The sequence below is a fragment of the Neofelis nebulosa genome, chromosome 12 (genome assembly GCF_028018385.1).
Source record: "Neofelis nebulosa isolate mNeoNeb1 chromosome 12, mNeoNeb1.pri, whole genome shotgun sequence".
NCBI classification, from domain to species: Eukaryota; Metazoa; Chordata; class Mammalia; order Carnivora; family Felidae; genus Neofelis; species Neofelis nebulosa.
This window is the reverse complement of record NC_080793.1, coordinates 94,084,767-94,106,929: the sequence shown is the minus strand read 5'-3', so window position 1 is coordinate 94,106,929 and position 22,163 is coordinate 94,084,767. Positions and strand designations below refer to the sequence as shown.

Genomic DNA, 22,163 nt, shown 5'->3' with positions numbered 1-22,163 from the left:
AGCCTGGGACCCCGCGGGCTGCGTTGCAGACCCGGCTCTCCTGACTGCGTGCCAGGAGTCAGTCTGAGTAGCGTTTGATTCATTGATTTTCCAGGAAGATTTTAACGTTATTCTAATCTGTTAGTAACTTGAAAGCTGCAGGTTATGACACATGTGCTGAATTGTGAAAGTATGTTCGTGCACACGACCAGTGGCATGTGATTTACAAAGGTTTTCCTACGTTTATTTCAGTCTAGAACAGATGACAAAGTTATTCGATTTAAGAGAGCAATTGGATATTACTCAGCGACTAGTAAGCCTATGGCATTTCACCCACCACATTACTTAGGTAAGTAAATCAAAGCCTCTGTGAGGGTTGCTGACATGCAGTCATCGAAGAGATTTAAATGTTGGCCCAGTAGTCTTGGAGGTTTCTTCAGGTGAAGTGAGGCATCCACAGTTACAGGGACGCATAGAGCCGAGGCCCCTGGGGAGACTCTGCAGGAGCCCCTGCAAGGATTGAGGAGCAGGAGAAACGGACCTGGGAGTAGGGGTGGGCCGGGGGGTGTCCAGGCGTGCTCTGCGGGGATGCCCTCTGGGCCACTTCAGCAAAGCGGATGGCTGTTTTCTGTTTTGTTGCCTAGGTTTTTTTGTTTTTTTGTGAAAGACCAAATTTGACTCAGATTTGAAATCGGGCAATAAAAATAATTATAAGCCATTTGCCTGAGCCTGCTTGGGAGTAATGCTGTCATGGGAGGCTATGAAGCCGAGTGGACCTGCCGGACTCCTTCCTGAGTCCAATGGCCTTTCTCTGGGCCCAGAGCCATGGAGCTCTGAGAGATTGTGCTGTTTGCCTCCAGTTCCTGGGGTGGTTAGCAAGCTCCACTGTTTACTGGTTTCAAAAGATTAATCCCAGAGTCAGAATGTCCCAGATAATTGTTCTTTATGTGGTACGTTTGTTGGCTTGCTTAGGCATAGCGCTGCAGCAGTGTGCATGGGGGGCCCATAGGTCACAGGTGAGTGCTGGCTGCTGGTGGCAGTCTCTAGGGTGCCGAGTGGCTGAGGAGGGGGGGGTGGCATTGGCTCTTCTGCTGGCCTGTCTGCTGTGACCCACGTAGGGCGGGGCTTGTCTTCCTGTGCCTGGGACATTGCAATTTCTGAGTGTCACTGTCCAAGGCCATCAGCTACCAGCCATTATGTCTCAGCACCTTGCTTTAACTCTCTGCGCACCGGCTCCTGCCCCTCCCCTAGCAGTGTCGGGTCGGGGGCAGCCAGGGCCCCACCAGCCACCTTTACCCTCCTGTTCCTGTAGGAAGGTATTTGACTGAGTGATTTAATCCAGGAAGAGCTGTTGAACCAGGACAGTGAGAGGACCATGGTTTGGGGTCACTCTGCTGGACAGAGGGTGACATGGTGGGGCAAGGTCACATGGGGCCGTGGACACCGCTGGGACAGGTGACAGGCAGGGTCTGACGCCAGGGGCGAACATTCTGACTCCACGGCCTCTGGCCTCAGGCTTCCTGGTTACGGAGATGGCTGCCTGGATGCATGTTAACATGGAAAATATACATGACATGCTCTGTGACACTGTTCTCAGGGGGAGGGGGTCTAGAGAAGACAAGGAGCGGTCTGCAGCCACAGAGCTGAGGAGGAGCTCGCAGAAGGGTGTCCTTGCCCCTTGTGTGTCTGCCCTGACGCCTGGTCCTCGTGTGGCATGGTAGTCGAAATGGTCGCTGCAGTGCGCCTGGGACTAGAACGTTGATTCAGGAGGGGGAGGCAGGACGGAGAAAAAGGTACTAGTTGGCGCTGGTCTGAGCTGCTAACAGGGTTGGCAGTGTGCAGAAAGACAGGATGGGCTTTAAATTTGCTTTTAAGTTTGTGCTGCTGAAAAACTTGTAGTGTCATATGAAGTGCTTTCATGTTCTTAAGTCATCAGACACCACGTGAGGTAAGCATTTTACGGATGAAGGTGACACTCCCGGAATTTAGTTTCACTTCCTCTCAGTGGGTTTTGGAGAGCGGTGGTGGACTGGTGAAGAATTTGAGTGTTTGGGGCGATATTTTCCAGCAGGTCAATGTGGGCAGTAACCAGCCGTACAAGCCTTCTCTGCAGCGTCTCCTGGCGCTTCTGACTGTGGCAGAGACCTCAGCCATGGGGCAGGGGTTTGGGGCAGTGGAGAGTGTGGGGTGGCAGGAGTGTGGCCTGAAGTGTGTGGTGACCCAGGACAGAAGTCAGGGCAAGACTGGGCAAGGAAGGTGCATTTCAGGTTGCATACACAATTTGGAGCCAGCAGAAACCAAGTCATGCGAAATTGCCTGTTTTTTTTCTGACAAATGTAAAGAAACAGTAATGTGAAGATAGTGCCTTTTGCCTGTTAAGTGCTGTTAGGTTCCCGCTATGGCACTGAGCAGGGAACGGAGAGCCTAGAAGGAGCAACTTGGAACTGGGGAGAGGCTTTCTCTGCAACTCAAGGTAGAACCCAACACATATTTTCCATAAAAATGTTTTTGTAAGCAGTAGACAGATCCGAAATGGTCTTTTTTGACCTTGGTCCTTTACATTATTGTCTAGGAAGACACATTCAGAATTTTCAACGACCACTGTTGGAAGGTAACTTTCTCATTCATTAGAACCTGTCTGTATTAATCATTTTAGAAACAGGAATATGTATAGCTTTATAGATCTTCTAAGCATCATGCTAGCCCTTGGAGGCTGTTGGGAGTGAAGATGGGGAGAGTTGGCTCTAACCAGAGCTTTCTCAACCTGGTTGGAATCGAGGTTCTACCTCAGAACTGCGATATCCGGGTCTTCACTGGGCCTCAGGAACCTGTGTCTTCCAAAGGAAAACCTCCCTAGTCCGGCCCAGGTCAGGTGGACCAGTGCTGGGCAGGGCTGCCGGGTTCAGGCATCTTCTTCTGAGCCCCGGTCCTCTGCAGCATCGAGGAAGCCTCTGCTCTCCACACAGGGGCCAAGGGTGTGGAGTTTACAGGGGGAGATGCACACTCACCTGCCCCGTTGCCCCATGGGGCTGGGAGGCCTGGTTTGCACAGTGTGTGGTCCTTTTCAGGGTGAAAGATGGATCCAGTCCATACTGTCACTGTAGAGTGGGCCCCCAGAAACTATCTGTTCTTAGGTGGGTTTTTAAAATCAGTTACAGGTGAAATTAGTATTTATTTTGTGGGAATTTATTTGTCAGAAACACGGTATTGGGACCGGGGACCTAGAGATGGTTATGTTTTGTGCTTTCCGCCCCAGCACACGGTGCCTGCCACGTCCACCAGAGTCCCCAGTCTGAATGTAGGCGCACGTAAGACATGTCAGAATGGAGTTGGCAGCAGCGTGTGTGGTTCCTGGATGAACCATACTCCTTAGACCCTGGCTGTGCTTCAGAATCATTGCTGGAATTTTTGAAAAAAAACGACAGAGCTGCTAGAGGCCCACCCACCTCAGGTCTGTGAATGGAGATGTTGTAGGCTCTAGCGATCCTGGTGTGTTTGTTCAGAGCTATGTGAGTGAAACCGAGGCCCAGTGAGTCTGAAGATACATGTGTGTTGTCTTCCTGGCCTCCCCCGTGAAACGTCGATGAGCTCCTGCTGCACATTCTTCACAACCGCCGAGGTCTGGAGCACCGACAGCACCACGTGCTGGTGAGGAGGCGGCGCGGCAGGAGCGCCTGGTCACAGCTGCCGGGAACGCAGACCGGCCACCGTGGATGGCCACGTGATGGTTTCTTGGGAAACTGCTCATCCTCTTACCATAAGGTTCCAGCAGTCACGCTCTTTGGTATTTACCCAGAGGAATTAAAAGCTTATGTCCACACAAAACTCTGCACACGATGTGTACGGCAGCTGCACTCATAATGCCATGACTTGGAAGTAGCCAAGGTGTCCTTCAGCAGGTCAACGAGTAAATAAATGGTAGGCCCTCCAGGCAATGGAATGTTCTTCAGTGCAAAAGAAAACGGGTTATCAAGTCAGAGAGACGTGGGTGAACCTTGATTGCATTCACGAGGTGAAAGAAGCTGATCTGAAAAGGATTCCACCTGTGTGACATTCTGGAAAAGGCAGAACTGTGGAGACAGTAAAAAGTCCATGGAGGGATGAACAGGGGGATGATAGGATTTTAGGGCGTGAGACTATCATGTGTGACATTGTAGGGGTGGATGTATGTCCGTGTACGTTTGTCCAGCCCATAGAATGAACACGTAGAGGGAACCCTAACGTAAAATGTGGGCTCTAGTCAATAAGCACGGTGTGTCAAAATGGGGTCATCCGCGATGACTGCTGTGTCACACTGACTAGCAAGGTGTACGGTGTGTGTTTCTTCCCTGAGTTTTCCTTACACCTAAAGCTGCTAAAAAAAAATAATGTCTTTTAATTGAGAAAAATCTCCTTGATGCATCTGGCCCATGCCAGCACTTGCCGGGTGCTGGGCAGCGTGGCCGCGCAGGCATGCGGTCCGGGCCCTTCCTTGCACGTGAGTGAGATGCGGCTCCCATGGCATGTGAGCAGGTGGTTCAGACTGAACTGATGCTGATGAAGTCAGGCCCTGTTCTGCTTGTGGAACTAGTGTTTGAGCTGAGGTTTGAAAGTAGAGGAGGAGTTGAGCATGGTGATAATGGGGAGGAAGTCTCTTCCCTCAGAGGAGATGGAGGAGATGCGTGTGCGCCGGCCCTGAGGTGGAGGCACTGGGTGTGCAAGGAGCCCAGGTGGCGGCGAGGGGAGGACACGGCAGGGGCAGGGGTACAGTTGGGTCCCAGCACGGCCCAGGCTTTAGACTTACCGTAGGGGCAGTGAAAGAGGGAACGGGTTGTTACAAGTTGCTTTGTAACTGTCACACACCCCTGTGTGTGTGTGTGTACAGGCGTGGGTGTACAGTCAAAACCAACTTCAGGGGAATGTTCCCGACAGCCCCTCCCCGTCTCCCCATCAGGTTCCCTGCCCACCAGCTCTCCTAATTTTGTATCAGTGGTTCTCTTTGCTTTATCGTGTGTCCCCCGAGTGCTAAGTGGAGACGTGGAAGAAGGCAGGCTTCCCTGGGGGGCTCCGTGGGTGGAGTGGCCCGGGTCAGGGAGCACAGGTGGAGCCAGGAGTAATGTCGGCTCGTAGGAGATGGGAGCAGTGTGGCAGGAACTTGTGTGGTCGGAGGTGAGGAGGAGGCTCCCGGGGCTCCCCCAGGTGTGTGTGGCCCTCAGCAAGGTGCAGGGAATCGGAGGACAAACCTGCTGCTACCACCCTGAGGGGTGTGGAAGAGGGTGGGGTAGGCGGCGGGAGCGGCCCACCCCCCAGGCCTAGTAAAGGGTAGGGCTCGGAATGGGAGGGGATTGAGGGGGCTTGCACTGTCAGAAGTGGGGGTCTCGTGGCACCTGGTGCACGCGTGGGGGCTGTGGCAGGGAAGTCGGGGATCTCAGAGGGCTTCGCAAGTCACCGGCCCCAGAGCCTACAGGCCAGGGGAGCCTGCCAGAGCAGGACTGTGCCGGCCTGTCAGAGGCGGTCTCCCGGGGCTGTGCCGGGACGGGAGCTGCCACCAGGAAGCCGAGACCTCTGGGTGCCCACGTCCTTGCTGGCCTCCTTCCACCAGACCGGCCGCAGGCTGTTGATGGCCGGTGACGGGTCTGCAGGACAGCATACCTGCGTGCTGTCTCACCTGGGAGGAGGGGGACTTGATGTTGGCGTCTGGGGGCCGGGGCTCGAGAAGGTGCGTGTGCAAATGTGAGGGAGACGAGGGCTGGTCGGTGACGTCATCAGACTGTCCCATCAAGTGGCGCTGGGCTTTCTGTGTTAACAGTCTCTTTGTAAATACAGCTCTACCTCCACACAACATCCCTCCCAACACGTCGGGGCAGGGTCAGCAGATGTCACCCCAGAAACGGAGACACTGTGAGTAGAAGGATGTGGTCCCCACAGGGCTTCAGCTGATAAGGCAGGTCCATCTCTAGGAAAGCAGGGTCGCCCAGGCATGACCACACAGATGCAATGGTCACGCGACCTGCTAGGAGCAGAGAGTGATGGCATCTTCACCTGTGCCAGTGGGGCGAGTGCGAGTGAGGAGCCCACGCTGCCCCGTTCTGCCCTGTCCTGCCCTGTCCGATGCCACCTTGGCTGGCCTGCCACTGCGCTCACCCCTGGGCCTCGGGGCCATGCGGGACGGCCCTACACACTATAGACGACCTGCCTGCTGCCAGTTGGCGGTGCGTGGCTCAGGCCCATCGCCCCAATCACCGTATGGAGGTCTGCCTTGGTCCCGCGGGGCAGGTACTGCGCCATCCTGGCTGCTGCCTGTGCGTGTCCCCTGGAGCACTTCCAGCGTTGTGCTTTCGTAACGATCACTTTTTAGCATCCCCAGATGTTCCACACTGTACTGTTGCTCTACTTTACTAGTAAGTTTTTGAAATTTGGCATTTAAAAAACATTTACGTGATAGTCATATAGTTCTTACCAAAGCCACCATTCCTGTGGTCTTTGCTTAAGCTTTTTTGTTACGGAAAGACTAAATGTGACAGTAATACAGAGGGCCGCGTCATGAGCAGCTGTGTGCCCACTGAACGGCTTTAACAGATGGTAAAGTTTGTTTCACATCTTTCTTTAAAGAAATACATTATTAGGCTTTTCTGGAAGTCACATCTATCTACCTCAAGCAGGTTTTTATATTTTCCTTCCTCATACATATGGAGTAACAAATGGTGGTGTTGATCTGTAATCACATGCCGTATTGTACGTGTCATTCTGCCCTTGCTATTTTTGGCGATGTGTCCATGTTCATCTGTTTTTATCTTTTAAAAGCCGGTGTGCACGGTATTAACGTCAAGCCCCCAGGGGTCTGACAGCGCATTCTGCCACAGAGAACCGTGGTGTCTCGTGTGGAACGGAAGGTCTGCTTACTCTTCCTCCCTTTCGAGTCTTGAGCGTCGTCCTCAGACTCACAGTGTTTTCCCAGGACCTTTCATTCAGATTTTTGTGAGTTTATTTTAGTCCATGTGCTATGAAGTGATACAGGCCATCTGGTCTCATGTCTTTTTGAAAGGTCATTTTTTTTTAAAAACCTGAAAACCAGTCATTTTTTAGGAACTGAAACCGCATCTGCCTTTAGCAGCCACTCGGCAAGGTGTCTTTGGGAGGTGGACCCGCTTGCCGTGGGGTCTCCTGGTGGCTTCTCAGGGCGCGGTGACAGGAGGGCACGGCCTGTCCAGTCCGCAGTGGACAGAGACTGGCTTGTTCTGTCGGGCTCACACAGCCACGTGGATGGTGTGCCTTCCTGCCCCCGTCTCCGTCGGCCCACATGCACGGCGTTCTTTGCTGCGGGGCGCTGCCATTCCCCCTCAGAGGGAGAGGGCCAGGGGCTAGACAGATTTGGATATGACTCAGGACACGTCCATCACTCGTGAGACCCCTGCTCTTGAAGACTCGGGCACCGCGTGAGCTTTGGCAATGCTGCACCCCGTGAGGTCCACGTGTGCTGCCCAGACTCGGCAGTGGTGGAGGTGCTGGGTGAGCACCCCGGTGGCTCCTGGCCCTGGGAGCTCTGTGCCCACAGTGCCGTGGTCAGGAAGGCAGCCCTCATCCTGGGGAACCGCTCGCGTTCCTGGAGTTTGGGGCTCCTGCTGGCCCGAGTGGCTTCCCCGGGGTCCCTGGTTCTTTCAGGTGCCCGCTCGCTTTTATTAGCAGAGCTGTGCGGAGCCTGCTTCTCTCCGGGTGACAGCCTCTGGCTCCTCTCGGGAAGGCCTTGCCTGGTGTCAGCTGCCCCAGCCGCCCTGAGTTCTGGGAGCTGGTGCTTCTGGAAACTGACAGCGTTTGGCCCCTCCCGCCTCTGCCTTCACGCCGGTCTTTGGCCCGTGGGGCCTGCCTTCCAGAGGTTACTCATCTGGAAGAGGATGGAAATAAGTTACACAAAATTCTCCTTCATGTGGCTTTATGTCTTAACTTCTGTAGAATATCACTATTGAGTAAATACATCCCTTTGAATACAGTTAATGGCGTTGGGAAATTTGACCTTTTTTGTAGGTCTTGAAACCTAGTATTGGTGACAGGGAACATATTGACTTACTCTTTGAATCTGAATTTTCAAATCTGTGTTTTTTATGCCACACCTGAAAATCGTGCATCGCGCTCATCGGCATTAGAGAATTTAAAAATTCGTTACTTCGTCACTCTTGTTGGTTTTGGCTAGCGTGGCTTCTCTGTGGTAACGTGCCTGGTGGTCAAGTCCGTGCTGGCTGGCCGGGCTAGCTGGTTCCCGGCAGAGCCTCCCGGTCGACACCGTTCCTTCCAAGATGTGTGTGGTCTTTAGAGGCCGCTGGGGGGGGGGGGGGGGGGGGGGAGGGGCGGGGGTTGCTGGCAGCATGTCATCCCGGGTGGCTCCCATGGCACGCTGTCCGGCCGCCGTGTGTGTTTTCCTCATCATTTGCAAAGAAGTCTCTAAACATTGTTTTCATCATGAGAACATTTTTCATACGGCGACTAAATGCCTTTTTCACGTGCCTCTCTCAGTCTGTGTAGTCTGCTAACAACAGCTTCTCTTGATAGAGCGTCTGTGACAGGAGAACAAGGACCCCCATGCGTAGCCGGGGTCAGTCCTGAGAGGCGTCCTTGTCACGCAGCACACAGTGCTCCGCTTAGTGGTGCGAGGGCACTGAGAACTGGTACACAGGGAGGCATGCCGCGCGCAGAGGCAGGCCTGGCTTATCGGGCAGTTCTCCAGCCTTCAGAGAAGTGTAGACAGGTTAATTCACTTATTAGACTGGGTTCTGAGAGATTAGTAGCTCACTTTGCAGGTTCTCAAAGGTTTATTGGAAGTCAGTGACTTCAGTATGATTTTAGAAAATGTTCTTTCTTTGGAAATCTTTGTTCTTAAGTTATGGTTTGTTTTTAGGGAAAGTCTGTGCTTTTCAGGAAGTTTGTAGCGCATGATGGTCAAAATTTTAGGGAAACAAAAGGGTCCCCTTCCCTTGAATGCTGCTGTGTATTGGCATGGCCGATGTTCCGCGTGCTTTCTCAGAAGTTTCGTGGAGCAGGTCAGCCACAGGAGGCAGTAAATTGCACTTCTCACAGTGATTTGGGGTGTAGTGTTAGAGCTCGAATGGAGTTCATAGTGTTCTTTGCAACCGAATTTGGCCACAATTCAGAATCACCTGAGAAGGGACTTAACCAGTTACAGCATTGTGAGTCTCAGACTTTGAGGCTCTAATCTCCTGGGTCGGAACTGTTTGATCAGAAGTGTCTCCTCGTATGCTTGCATGTGCATATGTGTATGTGGGGTGAACATGCATGTGCATGTGTGTGTATTTGGAGTGAGTGCGTGTACATGTCTGTGCAGCGAATGTGTGTGTGTGCATGCATGTGGGGTGTGTGTATGGGTGAGGGTGCATGTATTTGTGATGAACACGTGCATGTATGTAGGGTGAGTGCGTATGCGTGTACGGTGAATGTGCGTATGTATATGCACGTGTGGTGGACGTGTGTGAGTGCAGGCACATGTATATAGGGTAAGGGCGTTTGTGTGTGGTGAATGTGAACGTGTGCATGTGAGTGTATGTGAAGTGAGTGAATGTGCATGTGTTTGCATTGAACGTGTGTGTGTATGTGGGGAGAGTGAGTGTATGTGTGGTGAATGTGTGTGCCTGTGCATAAGTGTGTGTGTGGCAAAAATGTGTGCACGTGCACATGTATGTGTGGTGAGCATGCGTGTGTGGGGAGTGTGCTCTGTGGTGAATGTGTGTGTGCGTGTGTGGTGAGTGTGTGTGTGTGTGGTGTTGGTGTGCATGCATGTAGAGTGTACTGGGGTGTGGTGAGTGTGTGTGGTGAGTGTGCTGTATGTGTGGTAAGTGTGAGTGCAGGTGCATGTTTTGGTGAGTGCTGTGTGATGGGTGTAAGCGCATGTGGTGAATGTGTGTTTGGTGAGTGAGTGCATGTGGGGAGTGTGTGAGTGTGGTTGTGTGCGTGTGGTGAGTGCATATGTGTGAATGTGCTGTGTGGTGAGTGTGTGTGTGGTGAGTGCAAGTGCATGTGTGTGATGAGTGTGGTGAATGTATGTGTGGTGTCAGTGCATGTGTGGGGAGTTTGTGAGTGGTGACCATGCATGGTGTGTGTGTGTGTGTGTGTGGTGAGTGTGCTGTGTATGTGAGTGTGTATGTGTGGCGTGTGAGTGTGCATGGTGAGTGCATGTGTGGTGAGTACATGTGTGTGGTACGAGTGTGTGTGTGGTGAATGTGTGTGTGGTGTGTGGTGACCACACGGGTGTGTGTGTGTGTGTGTGTGTGTGGCAAGTGTGTGTGTGTGGCAAGTGTGCATGTGGCAAGTGTGCGTGTGTGGTGAGTGTGTGAGTGATAGCACATGTGCCGGCACCATCACTCTCAGCTAGTTGCCCTGCAGTTGTGGAAGTGACATCTCGAGCTTCCCTCCCAGCAGGCCATGGGCTAGGCACTCGGAGATGGGCCCTCGCATTGGACCGTGACCGTGGCCTCTGGGTGCGTGGGTACCGTCGGGGGGAGAAGTTAGTCACCGTCCGGTGCTGCCTGCACCAGGTGGTTCTGGGAGCCCCGGTTAGGCACTGGGGGGAGTTCAGAGAATGGGAGGGAGGGCTTGGGTTTAGGGATGCTCGTTCGTTCTTATATTCATTTAAACGTGTCTCAGAGAGTTGGCGGGGGGGGGGGGGGGCAGGGAGAGGTAGGGTTTGTGGGCTGCTGGTTTTCCTGGTGTCGCCCAGATTCTGAAGTTGGAGGAATGCTCTACCTGGTAAAGGATGTTGGCGTCCAGGGGTCTCTAGGCTTGGTTTTGTTGGGTTTCCAAACAAAGCTTAAGGAGGAGATGGTGTAGCCTGAGGGCCCCGTGTCTGCTGTCTGTCTCCACTGTTTGGGCTGTGGGGACACTCAGGGCTCAGGTGCCTGAGGCCTGACTTCATAGGCACCCCATCCCTGGCTTGTGCGGGGGAGCAGAGCCTTGAAGGGTGTCTTCTCATTTTTATGACATTGCTAAGTAGTTTATGGTATTTGGAAGTGTTCTGATGTTGAGGCCACGGGCCCCGTCAACACACGTTGGTCACCATGTGTCATGCTGGCCGATGGTGCCCTCTCAGGCTCTGGGAGACCGAGGTCGTGGGCATGCAGGTGTGTGGGCCCGTGGGCCCAGCTGATCGTCCTGCCTCCCGTCTGATGTGGGGCCTGGTCCTGCGTGTGTCCACAGCCATGTCTCCGCACGCTTGTGCTCGGGGCTGTGCTGGCACGGTCGGCACGAGGGGTGGCAGAGTGAGTGCGGCGTCCGTAGGACAGGTGTATAAAGTCACGTTCTGAGAGCACAGATCCCAAGTCCGGTCCATGATGTATGTGAAGCGTGCGGCCTGGTTGTGGTTTTGCCTAACGGCTGCAAACTAAGTATAGGGGCAGCACCTGCCATATTTCACCGTTTGTATCAAGAAGCTTGTCAATAGCTGAAAACTGAATTTTAGTCTCAATAGGAAGATTCCATTGCCTCACAGACGTGAGGGGAAGGGTCTGTCCCCACTGTGTCCCTTCGGAGCCTGTAGTCTTAGGGCTTTGAGAAGCCGGCAAGGGGAGGAGGGGGGGTGGTCCGGATGCCTGCAAGTTAAAATCCTAGCTTCAGTCTGCAATGTTGATCACCGTAAAATTAACTGTGTTTTAATGTTAAACATGAATTTCCAAAGGTGTTTGGGAAGTGGGATCAGTGTTGTGTTATCCCCTGAGGAGGGACAGGGCAGATGGGGACATGTGCTTGCCACTCTGGTGTCCTGAGCTCGTGCTCTGCTAACAGCTGCGTCGTTTTCTTTCCTTGTCGACGGAACAGCCAGACCAAATCCGTTCGGAATGCCTGGGATAGTGCCACCGTATGTCCCCCCCCAGATGCTCAACATTCCGCAGACCTCTCTGCAAGCAAAGCCTGTGGTGAGTCCTCCTCCCACCTCCCACTTCCTGCTCCCAACCTGCCTGCCTTGGGGGCTGCTGCCCTTGGAAGCTGCACAGGCATCCGATTTTCGCGAAAACTAAGATCATTTCTGAAGCTGTCAAGCTGCTCTGTGGAGCAAGTGCCAGTGTTCGTTGAATTAAAGCTTAGCCAAGACCAGGAAGTGCTGACCGGAGTGCGCGCGTGACCTCTGCCCTCTCTTTCAGGCCCCGCAGGTGCCCAGCCCAGGTGCCGCGGGCCAGGGTCCACACCCGTACAGCCTCGCTGAGCCGGCCCTCACGTTGGAAACGAGTGGGAAGAGTCTGACCGAGCACAGCACCTACAGCAACATTCCTCACGAAGGAAAGCATACCCCGCTGTATGAACGGTCGTCCCCGATCCACCCAGCTCCAGGCGGCAGCCCCAACCACGTGGATTCAGCCTACTTTCCAGGGTCTTCTACGTCATCGTCTTCCGACAACGATGAAGGCAGTGGAGCGGCTGCAAAGTGAGTGGGTTGTGGAGCAGCTGTGGCTTCCCCGGGGTCGGTTGGCTGTGTCAGGCGCATCAGGCAACCTGGGCTCTGGGGCGGTCGAGAGCTGTGCATGGAGGCGTGGGGGTGTTGTTTGTTGCAGGAAGGTGATGTCACTGTGCACGGGTTGGGCTTCTTGGACATGGGCGAGGGGCAGTCAGACGCTTCCTTGAGGCTTCACAGGCTGGAAGTCTGTGCTCGTCAGCTGCGGCCTCGGGCCACTCCTCTGCCTCAGTGGAGGTTTAGGAAAATTGATTCGTGTGACCCCTTAGACGTGGTGAGTTATCTGGTAAAGTGCTGCTGACTCTTCCTGTTCCCTGGCCTGGGGGACACCAGTCTCACCCCCGAGAAGCATTTCAAGTTAGACGCTGGTGGCTTCTAGTCTTCGCTCCTGGATTGAGGGGACCTTGAATTTCCTTCCCTCCTGAATTGAATCTAGCAATTCAGATCTCAGCTCAGCAGCTCGTAGACTGTTCCTTAAATCATGCTGTTCACCTGACTGGAACCAGAGAAAGGTGCAGTCCGTGTTGGAGTCATTGCTGGAGGGGAGTTGTTTTTTTTTTCTTAAGTTTATTTTTGAGAGAGAGAGAGAGTGAGAATGAGAGCAGGTGGGGGAAGGGGCAGAGAGAGAGGGAGATAGAGCATCTCTAGCAGGCTCTGCACTGTCACCACAGAGTCACATGTGGGGCTCAATCCCACAACTCTGGGATCATGACAGAGCTGAAATCGGGAGTTAGATGTTAAACTGACTGAGCCACCCAGGCTCCCCAGTAGAGAGGAGTGTTTTAAATGTGTGTCCCTGAGTAAATGAATTTTTAAATACGTAACTTGTTAGAGTCTGATCAAGAAAGTTTTCAGTGCGCTATCTTCCCTCTCTTCCTAAAAACTCTTGAGTTTTAAGAAACCTGACTCACAAACAGGGAAGAAAAGGGGAAAGGAGAGGAAAGGAAGGCCTTTCTTATTTCTTCATCTCCTCTTCTTCACTGCACTCTGGCTCATGGCTGGACATCCAGGGCCCCTTGGCCCTCCATCCATGGAGATGGTTTCTCGTCTTCTGCAAATTCGCACTAGGCCTGAAGGCTGAGGCTAGACGTCCCCTCTCTTGTTCTTTCCTCCATCTGTAGAGTGGATGCAAGTGTCCCCTGACCTCAGGCAGGAGTTACCGAGGGCTTTGCTGCCATGCAGGGGCTGTGTGCTCCGTGGAGCAGTGGTGCATAAGTCCATGCGGTTCTGAAATCCCGACGTGAAGTATTAAGCTGGACTTTGCATTCATTTTTCCCAGTTAACTTTCTGGAAAGGGCGTATAGTGGAGACTGTGACTGGGCCGGGGCCTGGGATCGTGTGTGTGCAAATGAGAACAGCTGGTCAAGTCTCAGAAGCCCTTCCGCACTGAAATTCTAAGGCACTGAGTTCTCTGTTAATAACTGGTACAGATTTGGTCTAGTGAGAGACATGCTTTCTAGATGGCTGGGAGCAAGGCCCAAAGCAGGAGGGTGTGTGCCTGGGCCACCTGCGGGGTCCCCCACAAGTGTGGCCAGCCGCCTCATGGGGCTGGGAGATGAGGGGGATACTTGCTGGAGGGCCCTCAGCTCTACCCTGACTGTGTCACTTGTCTGGCCCTACCCTGTGCTTTCATGGTGCTCTTTGGGGGAGCTGCTAGAAGGGGCTTCGTGTCTGGGGCAAGCATCCTCAGCCTCAAATGCAGACATTGGGAGGCCTTGTCGGCCTGTCACACTTGAGTTTTCTTGAATCTGCTTCGCCTCCCTGTTTATCGTGATCAGCAGACATGTTAAAACAGAGAGGAGGAGGGAGGGAGGGAGAGGAGGGGGATGGCAGTTGTGCCCGAGGCTTTGGGGCCAGACGCCAGGCAGAGCAGGACCTGGGGCAGCCCTCACAAACGTCCCTGGCCCGCATTCCTGGTCTCCAGCGTGAGCTCTCCAGCCTGAGCGTGTTGTGTGTTGTGTGCACTGGCCACGAGCACAATAGGGTGTCTCTATTCTGGCTCAAAATCTTGGTAGGAGTGGGAGGTCATGACTTGCTTTGGTTTGGACTTGAATTGGGACCTCTGGACTTGGATCTGTTGTTGGGATGGTCTTCAGGGAAGGAAGTACATTAAGCCAAAGGGCACTGAGCACTTGCTATGCGACGGGAACATGGCAGCTGTTGGCATGTTTCTAATGGATGGTGCTGATAGGTGACAGGGACCACTACTACTGAACAAAAGCAAATCGACCTGTCCCCTCCCCCAAAGCATGCTACAAATGAAAAAGACAAGTATTTCAAGTAGCAAAGAATATAACATGCAGTTCACAGAAGAAACACAGGTGATCAGGAAGCATAAAAGATGTTCACCCTCACCAAAGAAGAAAAAAAGGAATGTTAAAACATAACGAGGTATTTTTTTGTGTAACCTATAAAGTTAGCAAACGTTTATTTTGAAAGATAAAGTTCAGGGGATGCAAGGCTTCGGCAGATGGAGAGGCTCTCCTGGCATGTCCGGGGGGCACAGCTCCCTGCCACGAGGAGGACATGAGGTGCGCCATGAGCACTGCAGGTGGGTGCGCTCACGGCCACCGCTCAGGTTCACACGGTGGCACGTGAACCACGCATGCTCAGCAGGCCCGCCCCTTATCCCCCTGCTTGCATACCTCGGTGGCAATCTTGGCCCTGGAGGCGGAGGGGCCATTGTTGTCACAGGTGCCTGCGGAGCCCCGGGCCAAGGGGAATTGGGCATCCTTAGTAGGCATGGCTGCCGCCCAGGCTGTGCTGGCTCTCTCACTGTGGCCCTGTTTCTGTCAGAGGACAGAGGCACCTGAGGATTATTTTCTTTCTTTCTTCCTTTCTTTCTTTCTTTCTTTCTTTCTTTCTTTCTTTCTTTCTTTCTTTCTTTCTTTCTTTCTTTCTTTCTTTTAATTTTTATTTAAAAAAAAATTTTTTTTTTTAACATTTATTTATTTTTGAGAGACAGAGCATGAGCAGGGGAGGGGCAGAGAGAGAGGGAGACACAGAATCCGAAGCAGGCTCTAGGCTCCGAGCTGTCAGCACAGAGCCCGACGCGGGGCTCAAACCCACAAACGCGATTTCATGACCTGAGCCGAAGTGAGACGCTTAACCGACTGAGCCACCCAGGCACCCCCCCGAAGATTATTTTCAAGTGACGAAAAGAAATATTCTGCTTTCTAACTCCGTGTTTTTTCTCCTGTTTTATTGGAGTGTCATTAGCACGTACTTCTTGCCCTATTCTCGGTTAAGTCTTTGTGAAACGAAAAGTAAGGCACTTGTCTTTCTTCCTGGCCTTTGTCAAATCTTTGTAGTCTTCTTTTGGTAGAATTAAAAAGTATGATGGAATCCTTGTGGAGGTGTTTGTCTTATATTATTTTCACATATTCATTGGCTTTTAGATACTGAATCTGTTCTGAGTTTGCTAATTTAAAGTTTTTAGTTCTTTGTTCTATATGTTTTTCTAAGAAATACGGAAATCTCTGTACAAAGTCAGAGAACTGAGACGTTAGAAAATACGGTACAGGAAGTCTCTCAGGAGCCACCTCTAGAGACACAGGTGTTTTCACAGACAGGTGAACACACAGGTACCTTGTTTTTCACTGCGTGTCCTAACGTGCCTTTCTACTCATGGGGTCTGATCTTAGGGTCAGCAGCTTGCCTTCTTTCTTACATGTGGTATGCTTCTGTAATAGTGTGTTCATGATCGTGCGTGGAGATGGGAGTGTGCGTGTGTACTCTGTGCATCGCTTCAATGTTTGGCTGTGATTACTGACATCTTGAAATGGATGTTTGAGAGTCCTGTTAGGAGAGAACGTGAATATAACACCTCTGCGCTCTGTGGCGTTGTTTGCATGGATTGCTGTTTCGTGTTCCTGTGCACGTGGGTGTTGGGGTCACGGTGGCATCTGTCAGATAAGATTTGCCGGCCCCTGTGAGTCCTGTGGGATCAGATCTCGTCTGTGGAAGGTCCCTGTCGGTGCCGAGGGCCTGCACACCACTGTGGGCACACGGTGCTGTGGGGACCCAGGCCCCAGCCTCCTGTGGCTGGTCACGCCAGGTTTCGGTGGCCTCGTGGTTGTGTGGCCTGGAACTCACTGGGCCAGGCATGGATGGAAAGCGTCTAGCTTGTTTGTGAATTGAATCAGCTGATGAGTAACCACAGTAAGTGATACGTAGCATCACTATTTTTTCGGAACGCCAATTCCATTTTAATGTGAAACACCTCAAGAATTTCATTCTGTGCCCTTGACCTAGTGGCCCAGGAAATGTGCTTCCTCTGCCAGGTGGTAGTGATGTTAGGCTGCTTGTCTCCTATTCTTTGTCCTCTCAGGTTCCTTTCCCAAAGAAACGTGTGGTTCACAGAGAGAGCTACATCTTACCCTGCCTGATCGCCCCCAGCCCCCGACAGGCTCAGCACAGCTGCAGCCTTTTCTGTCCAGATTCTTACCCTCTTCATGTGCTAGAGTAGGGCAGCATACCTTGTGTATCCTCATAAAAACAATTCTGAGTCACTTTTATGTGTTGGTCAGGTGTAATCCCGGAGACGGGTGTCTTCACGTGTCTTGGCCGTGCTCTGACATGTATGGGTGTTTTGTGTTGAGCTCGTCCGCCTGTGTTAGGGGTTTGAACCCTCCCTCGATGGCGGAGAGTCATGAGGAGTCCTGGCAGATGCATGAGAGGCACACATGGACGTCCCATCTGACTGTTGGGTAGGAATTGGAGCATCACTTTCCGTGTTCCCAACTTCGTGTGTGACAACCTGAACGTGTGACATTAGCTTAAATCAGGGCATTAGGAGAATGTCCTTGCAGGGGTGTTGGATGTGTGACTCGTGGTCCCCCATCCTGGCGCCCAGTCCCCCGTGCTCTGTGGTGGGAGTCTCAGGCCTCCTCAGGGCTCTGCGGGGCTAGGGTGGGAACAGGTGCGCGTCCAGGCCCCTTCTGTCCCAAGCTGGGGAGCACACAGAAATGAAGATGTGTGCATGCCTGTTGCAGGCTGGCCACACTCGGTCACCACATCTGTGACCTCATGCATACACTGGATATTTCTACTGGGAGTTTGGTCTTTTATCTTTCTTTCCTGTTTTGTTGCCTCCCTTCTGGTTTTATTTGCCTTCGCTCCTTCATTCCTGTTGACAAGTCCCTCAGCTCGTGGTCAGTGCCCCTTCGGGCAGCCTGCACCCACGTGGTGGTGACGTGAGTGAGAAGTCAGCATGTGGGCCAGACGCTTTCACCTCCGGTGCACGCAGACACCAGCACCGCGCCAACGAGACCCACAGGCAGGAGGGTCAGGTTTGCTGTCTCCCCTGTGTTCAGTGCAGGATGACCCCAGGTGTCCTGCTGCAAAACGAGGCCCGCAGAGCCCGGTGATGTGTGCCGGCCTCTGTCCTCACCACTGTTCTGGGTGTGCTGATGGCCTGCTGCGACCCAGTCTGTGTACAGTCCCTTGGGATGGCCTCATCCCGTAGCGGCACAGGGTCACTGGAGGGATGGCAGGCCGCGGTTGGCCTCCAGTCACTGTTGCCGTGCTGCACATGGGTCCTTTCCCTTCCCTCTGAGCCTGACTCCTGTCAGCAGAATTCGGTGTGAGCTTGCAGGCTTCCTGTGGCCTGTGTGGGTCCCAGCAGGTCTCTCCAAGGCATGGCTGGTGACAGGTCGCCTTTCTGAGCAGTTGTGGAGAGTGAAACCAAAATGTGTGTTCTTCGAGGCAAGGCGTCTGTCATACACCCAGTAGCTTGTTTCAAGTTGTAAAGTGACATAGTCATCCTAGTGAGATGTTCTGGACTTTAGAGAAACTCGCTTTTGACAAGATGCTTTTCAGGCAGAATTTTAGATTTTATAGTATGGTTATTAGGAGGCCATGTGATTATCTAGATTAGGACATTACTTTTAGTTTGGTAGTGACCTATAAACAGTAACACTGGTAGTATATGTAAATGTAGGTTCTGTGTGATCTTCGGTGGGACAAGCTTTCCACTTCGGTAGCAAGTAGGGCATGGCCGCCCTGCCCCGCCCCATGCTTGCCGGCGTGGGGCCCATCGTGAGGGTCTCGTGCTTACGGGGCTGCATGTTTGACCAGGCTCTGTGTTGAGCTTCGTGTCGTATGGAGGAGAAGTCAGGCTCAGGCCATCTCCGCCATATACCTTTTGGCTGTGGTTCCGTGACTCCTTCTTTCAGCCGTTGGCTACCTGCTTGGCGGTGGCGTGAGTGCTTATCTTCACGGCGTGTGTAATCTAGTGATGGAAATGGACGACAGTGCAGTGCCAGTGTGACGCACGCCGTGAGAGACAGGGCCGTGAGAATAGCAGACGGGCTGGGTAGGGAAGCCTGCAGTGAGGGGACGTGGCCGCCAAGGCCTGAAAGATGAGGCGTCACAAATCAAAAGCTCTTCTGTCGTGAAGAGAGGGGCTGGAAGTCCCAACAGAGTGCAGGGTCCCTCTGCCTCGCCAAGAGCCTGTAGGACACAGGACTTCCCGGAAGTCCGTAAGAAGAACGTGGTGCACTTGCCGCAATGAAGGAGGAAGTGTGTGGACTGTCTGTGCAGGCGGCCCCAAGAGAAGATGTCACATGTGGAGAGGTGCCCGTCTCCACCTTCGTCAGGGAAGTGCAGACCACCAGACCATGGGGTGGGGGTCACCGCACCCCAAGAACGACTGCCAGGGGAGCCACGGAAGACTGGGCGCATTCGGGGCGGTAGCTGGGCCAGAGCCCCAGCGGCAGTGTGCTGTCCCGGGGGCTCATCTAGCAGGGATGCTGGGTCCAGGCCTCTGGACGCGGGTGGCGGGTTTCCAGGGCACTCAGAGCCTGGGAAAGTCCCGAGTGTGCTGTGAGAAGTCTCGTAACCCTTACCCTTGGGAAGGGGTCTGGAGCGGGGCGAGGGGCAGCCTCCGGCGGGTCAGCCATGCCTCACTTTGGTGACTTGCATGCGTGCTCAGTTTGTGGACATCTGCTGAGCTGTGCCCTTGTAACTGGTGCATGTTTTTATAGGTATATCCTACTTCCAGTGTCTAGAATTGTGAACGACAGAGGTTACGTTTCTTTATAAAACCTATAAGTATCTGAGTAATTTGTTCTAAAGTTTCACTTGATAAATGTCACTGACTTTTTAGTGAAAAAGTACATAAGCGTCTCTATTTATGCCACGTTTTGGATCACTGCAGTGCCGCTAACCTTTCCTTCCCAGTGCTGGAATGCTCCTGCTGGACGCAGCACAGCTGACAGCTTGTGCGCCGAGCCCTGCTCCAGGCCCTCTGCCCCCACAGTTGGTGCCTTGTTCTTGAGTTTAAACAGAATGATCTTGGAATGATCGTTGTGCTCCTGGAATACTCACGTTCAGTTTGGTGCCTCCTCATCGCAAAGGATCCTTCTAGTCTTGCAAAGCTGTGGCCTCAGAGGGTACAGATGACTCGGACCGAGCACTGGTCGCCCTGAGTCCTTGCAGAGGACCAGGAACTGGACGCCGGGCAGCTGTGCAGTGTCCCTTCACATGGCTGGGACCGAGGAGCCGGATCGGGCTCTGAGAGGTGCCGCATGGGGACTCTTGTTTACTGTGGGCGCCTGCTCCTCCTCTCTCCTTCTTTTTGCCGTTTGTTTGGTTTGGTTTGGTTTATTTTATTTTATTTTACTTTTTTTAGTAGCAAAACTGACATGAAGTCTGTTGGAAGATGGGAGAATCAGTGGGTCTTAAAAAAATCTGTCACTTGAGTCTGTTAGGAGGCAGGTCCAATAAATTGCGCTCTTCCCTGGCCTGCCCTGTGGCCAGCACTGATTTCAGAAGCTGGTTTGGGCGCGGGCCCTGTGGGGAGGGCTGGGGGGAGGAGCCCTGCCAGGAGGCAAGGGAGGCCCATCTGCGGGGAGATCCTGTCCGTTCCCCGAGCCCGTGGTGAGCTTCCGTTTATGTTGTGGTCTGCGGTCTACGGACGAACAAAAATGTTTATGAAATAATGCCATGTGTACCACGTTTACTGCATTCTGTTCCATTTCAGTGTTTACAAAATGCCGGTTGAACTCTTCTGGAGATACTAATGGGTCACAACCTCCAGTTTTTAAAAAAATGCCGATTGGAATACCTCAGTCTGGCCTGTGAGATGCTCAGTGCTCTTCCTGCTGTCCCTTTCCACACCCTGATTTTTACTGCTTTCCAGTGGAAGCTGTCCCCCAAATCCCATTCTGCCGCCCACTCTCTGAGCGCACTCCCTCTCCTGGGCCACCTACCTCCCTGCTCTCCCAGGGCCTCTCGGAGAACAGGCCGGGCGCCCCGTGTCTGGTTTCAGCACGTGATACGTTACACATATTTATGAATGACGAGGAATGTCCGAGCCAGATAACATTTAATCCTCCTCTGCCTGGTATCTCTCAGTGGAGTGTGATTGTTTTATCCTGTTTCTCCAAGACGACTGAACTCCTTGGAGGCAGGGCTGCGCTGCCCGCTCTGTGGCCCACCCTGTCATCTTTGAGGCGGGTGCTGAGGTTGGGTTAGGTGCTCTGTGTTTCCTCTTCCAGGGAGTGACTGTTGCTGCCCAACCGAGTAGGCCGAAAGCGCCCCCAATGTAGGGCTGTCTCCGGAGGTGGTTTGTTGGGGGAGGCGAGGTCAGTAAAGCTGAGGTGTCGCTGAGTCTGTGGGCTCCACATGGGCTACTGTGGTGGAAGGCCCACGCCATTCAGTAACCATGTTCCTTTTGTTTATGTTCAGCCATATCAGCGGGAACAAAATTGGCTGGGAGAAGACGGGAAACCACTCAGAGCCGCAAGCACGGGGAGACCCAGGAGACCAAACAAAGGTAGTTCGTTGGCATTTATTCCTTCACGTTCTGACTCTTTGAGCCTGTGATGTTAGGAATTGGTTTAAAGCAGAGTACTCTCTCTTTTAAAGCATGTTATGAGTAAGAGACACTGGCATGGGGGTGTCACACATTTTGGGGATGGGAGGGGAAGGGGTCACATTGGTGAGGGGGTCACAGACATGGGGGTGGGGGTCACAGATGTCTGTGCAGGGGAGGAGGTCACAGACATTGGTATGGGGGAAGGGGTCGCAGATGTCAGTGTGTGGGGGGGTTGGGGTCACCAACATGGTGGGGAGGGGTTCATAGAGGTTGGTGTGAGGGATAGGGTCATAGATGTGAGGGGAGGGGGTCACAGAGATAGGGAAGGGGGACGGGGGGCATCCTACTGTCTCACGGGGCGGGTTGAGGGCCTGGTGGAAATCCTCCCATCTGCTGGCACATGCTTTTGTCAAGACCCAAAGCCTTGCAGAGTTCTCGCCTCCTGCAGGATTTTGTGGGGATTAAATGAGAAATCACTTGGGATGTGCACATTAAAGATGAAAATAAAGTAAATTCCATTCCCCATTTGGTCTGCCTCTGCCTGTTGCTAGTGATATCTAGAAATACCTTTAACTACAGTCACGTCTGTTCCCACATGCGGTCACTTAGGATGTGCCTGTCTCTAGCAGGAGAGGGCTTGTTTTCTGCACAAGGTGACACAATGTAGGAAATTCATTTAAGACTCTGAAATACGCTCGCTTTTGAAGGGTTATCCTATCAATAAGCAACAGAAATGCTTGCTGGATGCTGGTTTTTAGCAAAGCACCTTCCAAAATTTTTAGCTATTATTGTGTCTATATTCTGAATGGAGAGTATAGAAAACACTTATGAGTTATCCTTGAGTTTTTTTTAAGGCCAGTTTTGGTACTTTGTGTTTTAAAGGATAAAGTTAAGCACTTCTATACCATTGTAAAGAATAACGTTTTGTATCAAAAC

At 52.7% G+C, this 22,163-nt stretch overlaps 1 protein-coding gene across 2 annotated transcripts in view; it reads left to right on the top strand.

Moving 5' to 3' along the window:
- FAM120A (family with sequence similarity 120 member A) overlaps window positions 1-22,163 on the top strand; it is a 96,644-nt gene that overhangs the window by 36,492 nt on the left and 37,989 nt on the right. For both annotated transcript variants that reach the window (XM_058695946.1, XM_058695945.1), the window contains exons 5-8: window positions 232-328; window positions 11,776-11,873; window positions 12,099-12,379; window positions 21,098-21,185. In XM_058695946.1, coding sequence (XP_058551929.1) covers window positions 232-328; window positions 11,776-11,873; window positions 12,099-12,379; window positions 21,098-21,185 — 564 coding nt within the window. The remainder of the gene's footprint in view (window positions 1-231; window positions 329-11,775; window positions 11,874-12,098; window positions 12,380-21,097; window positions 21,186-22,163) is intronic.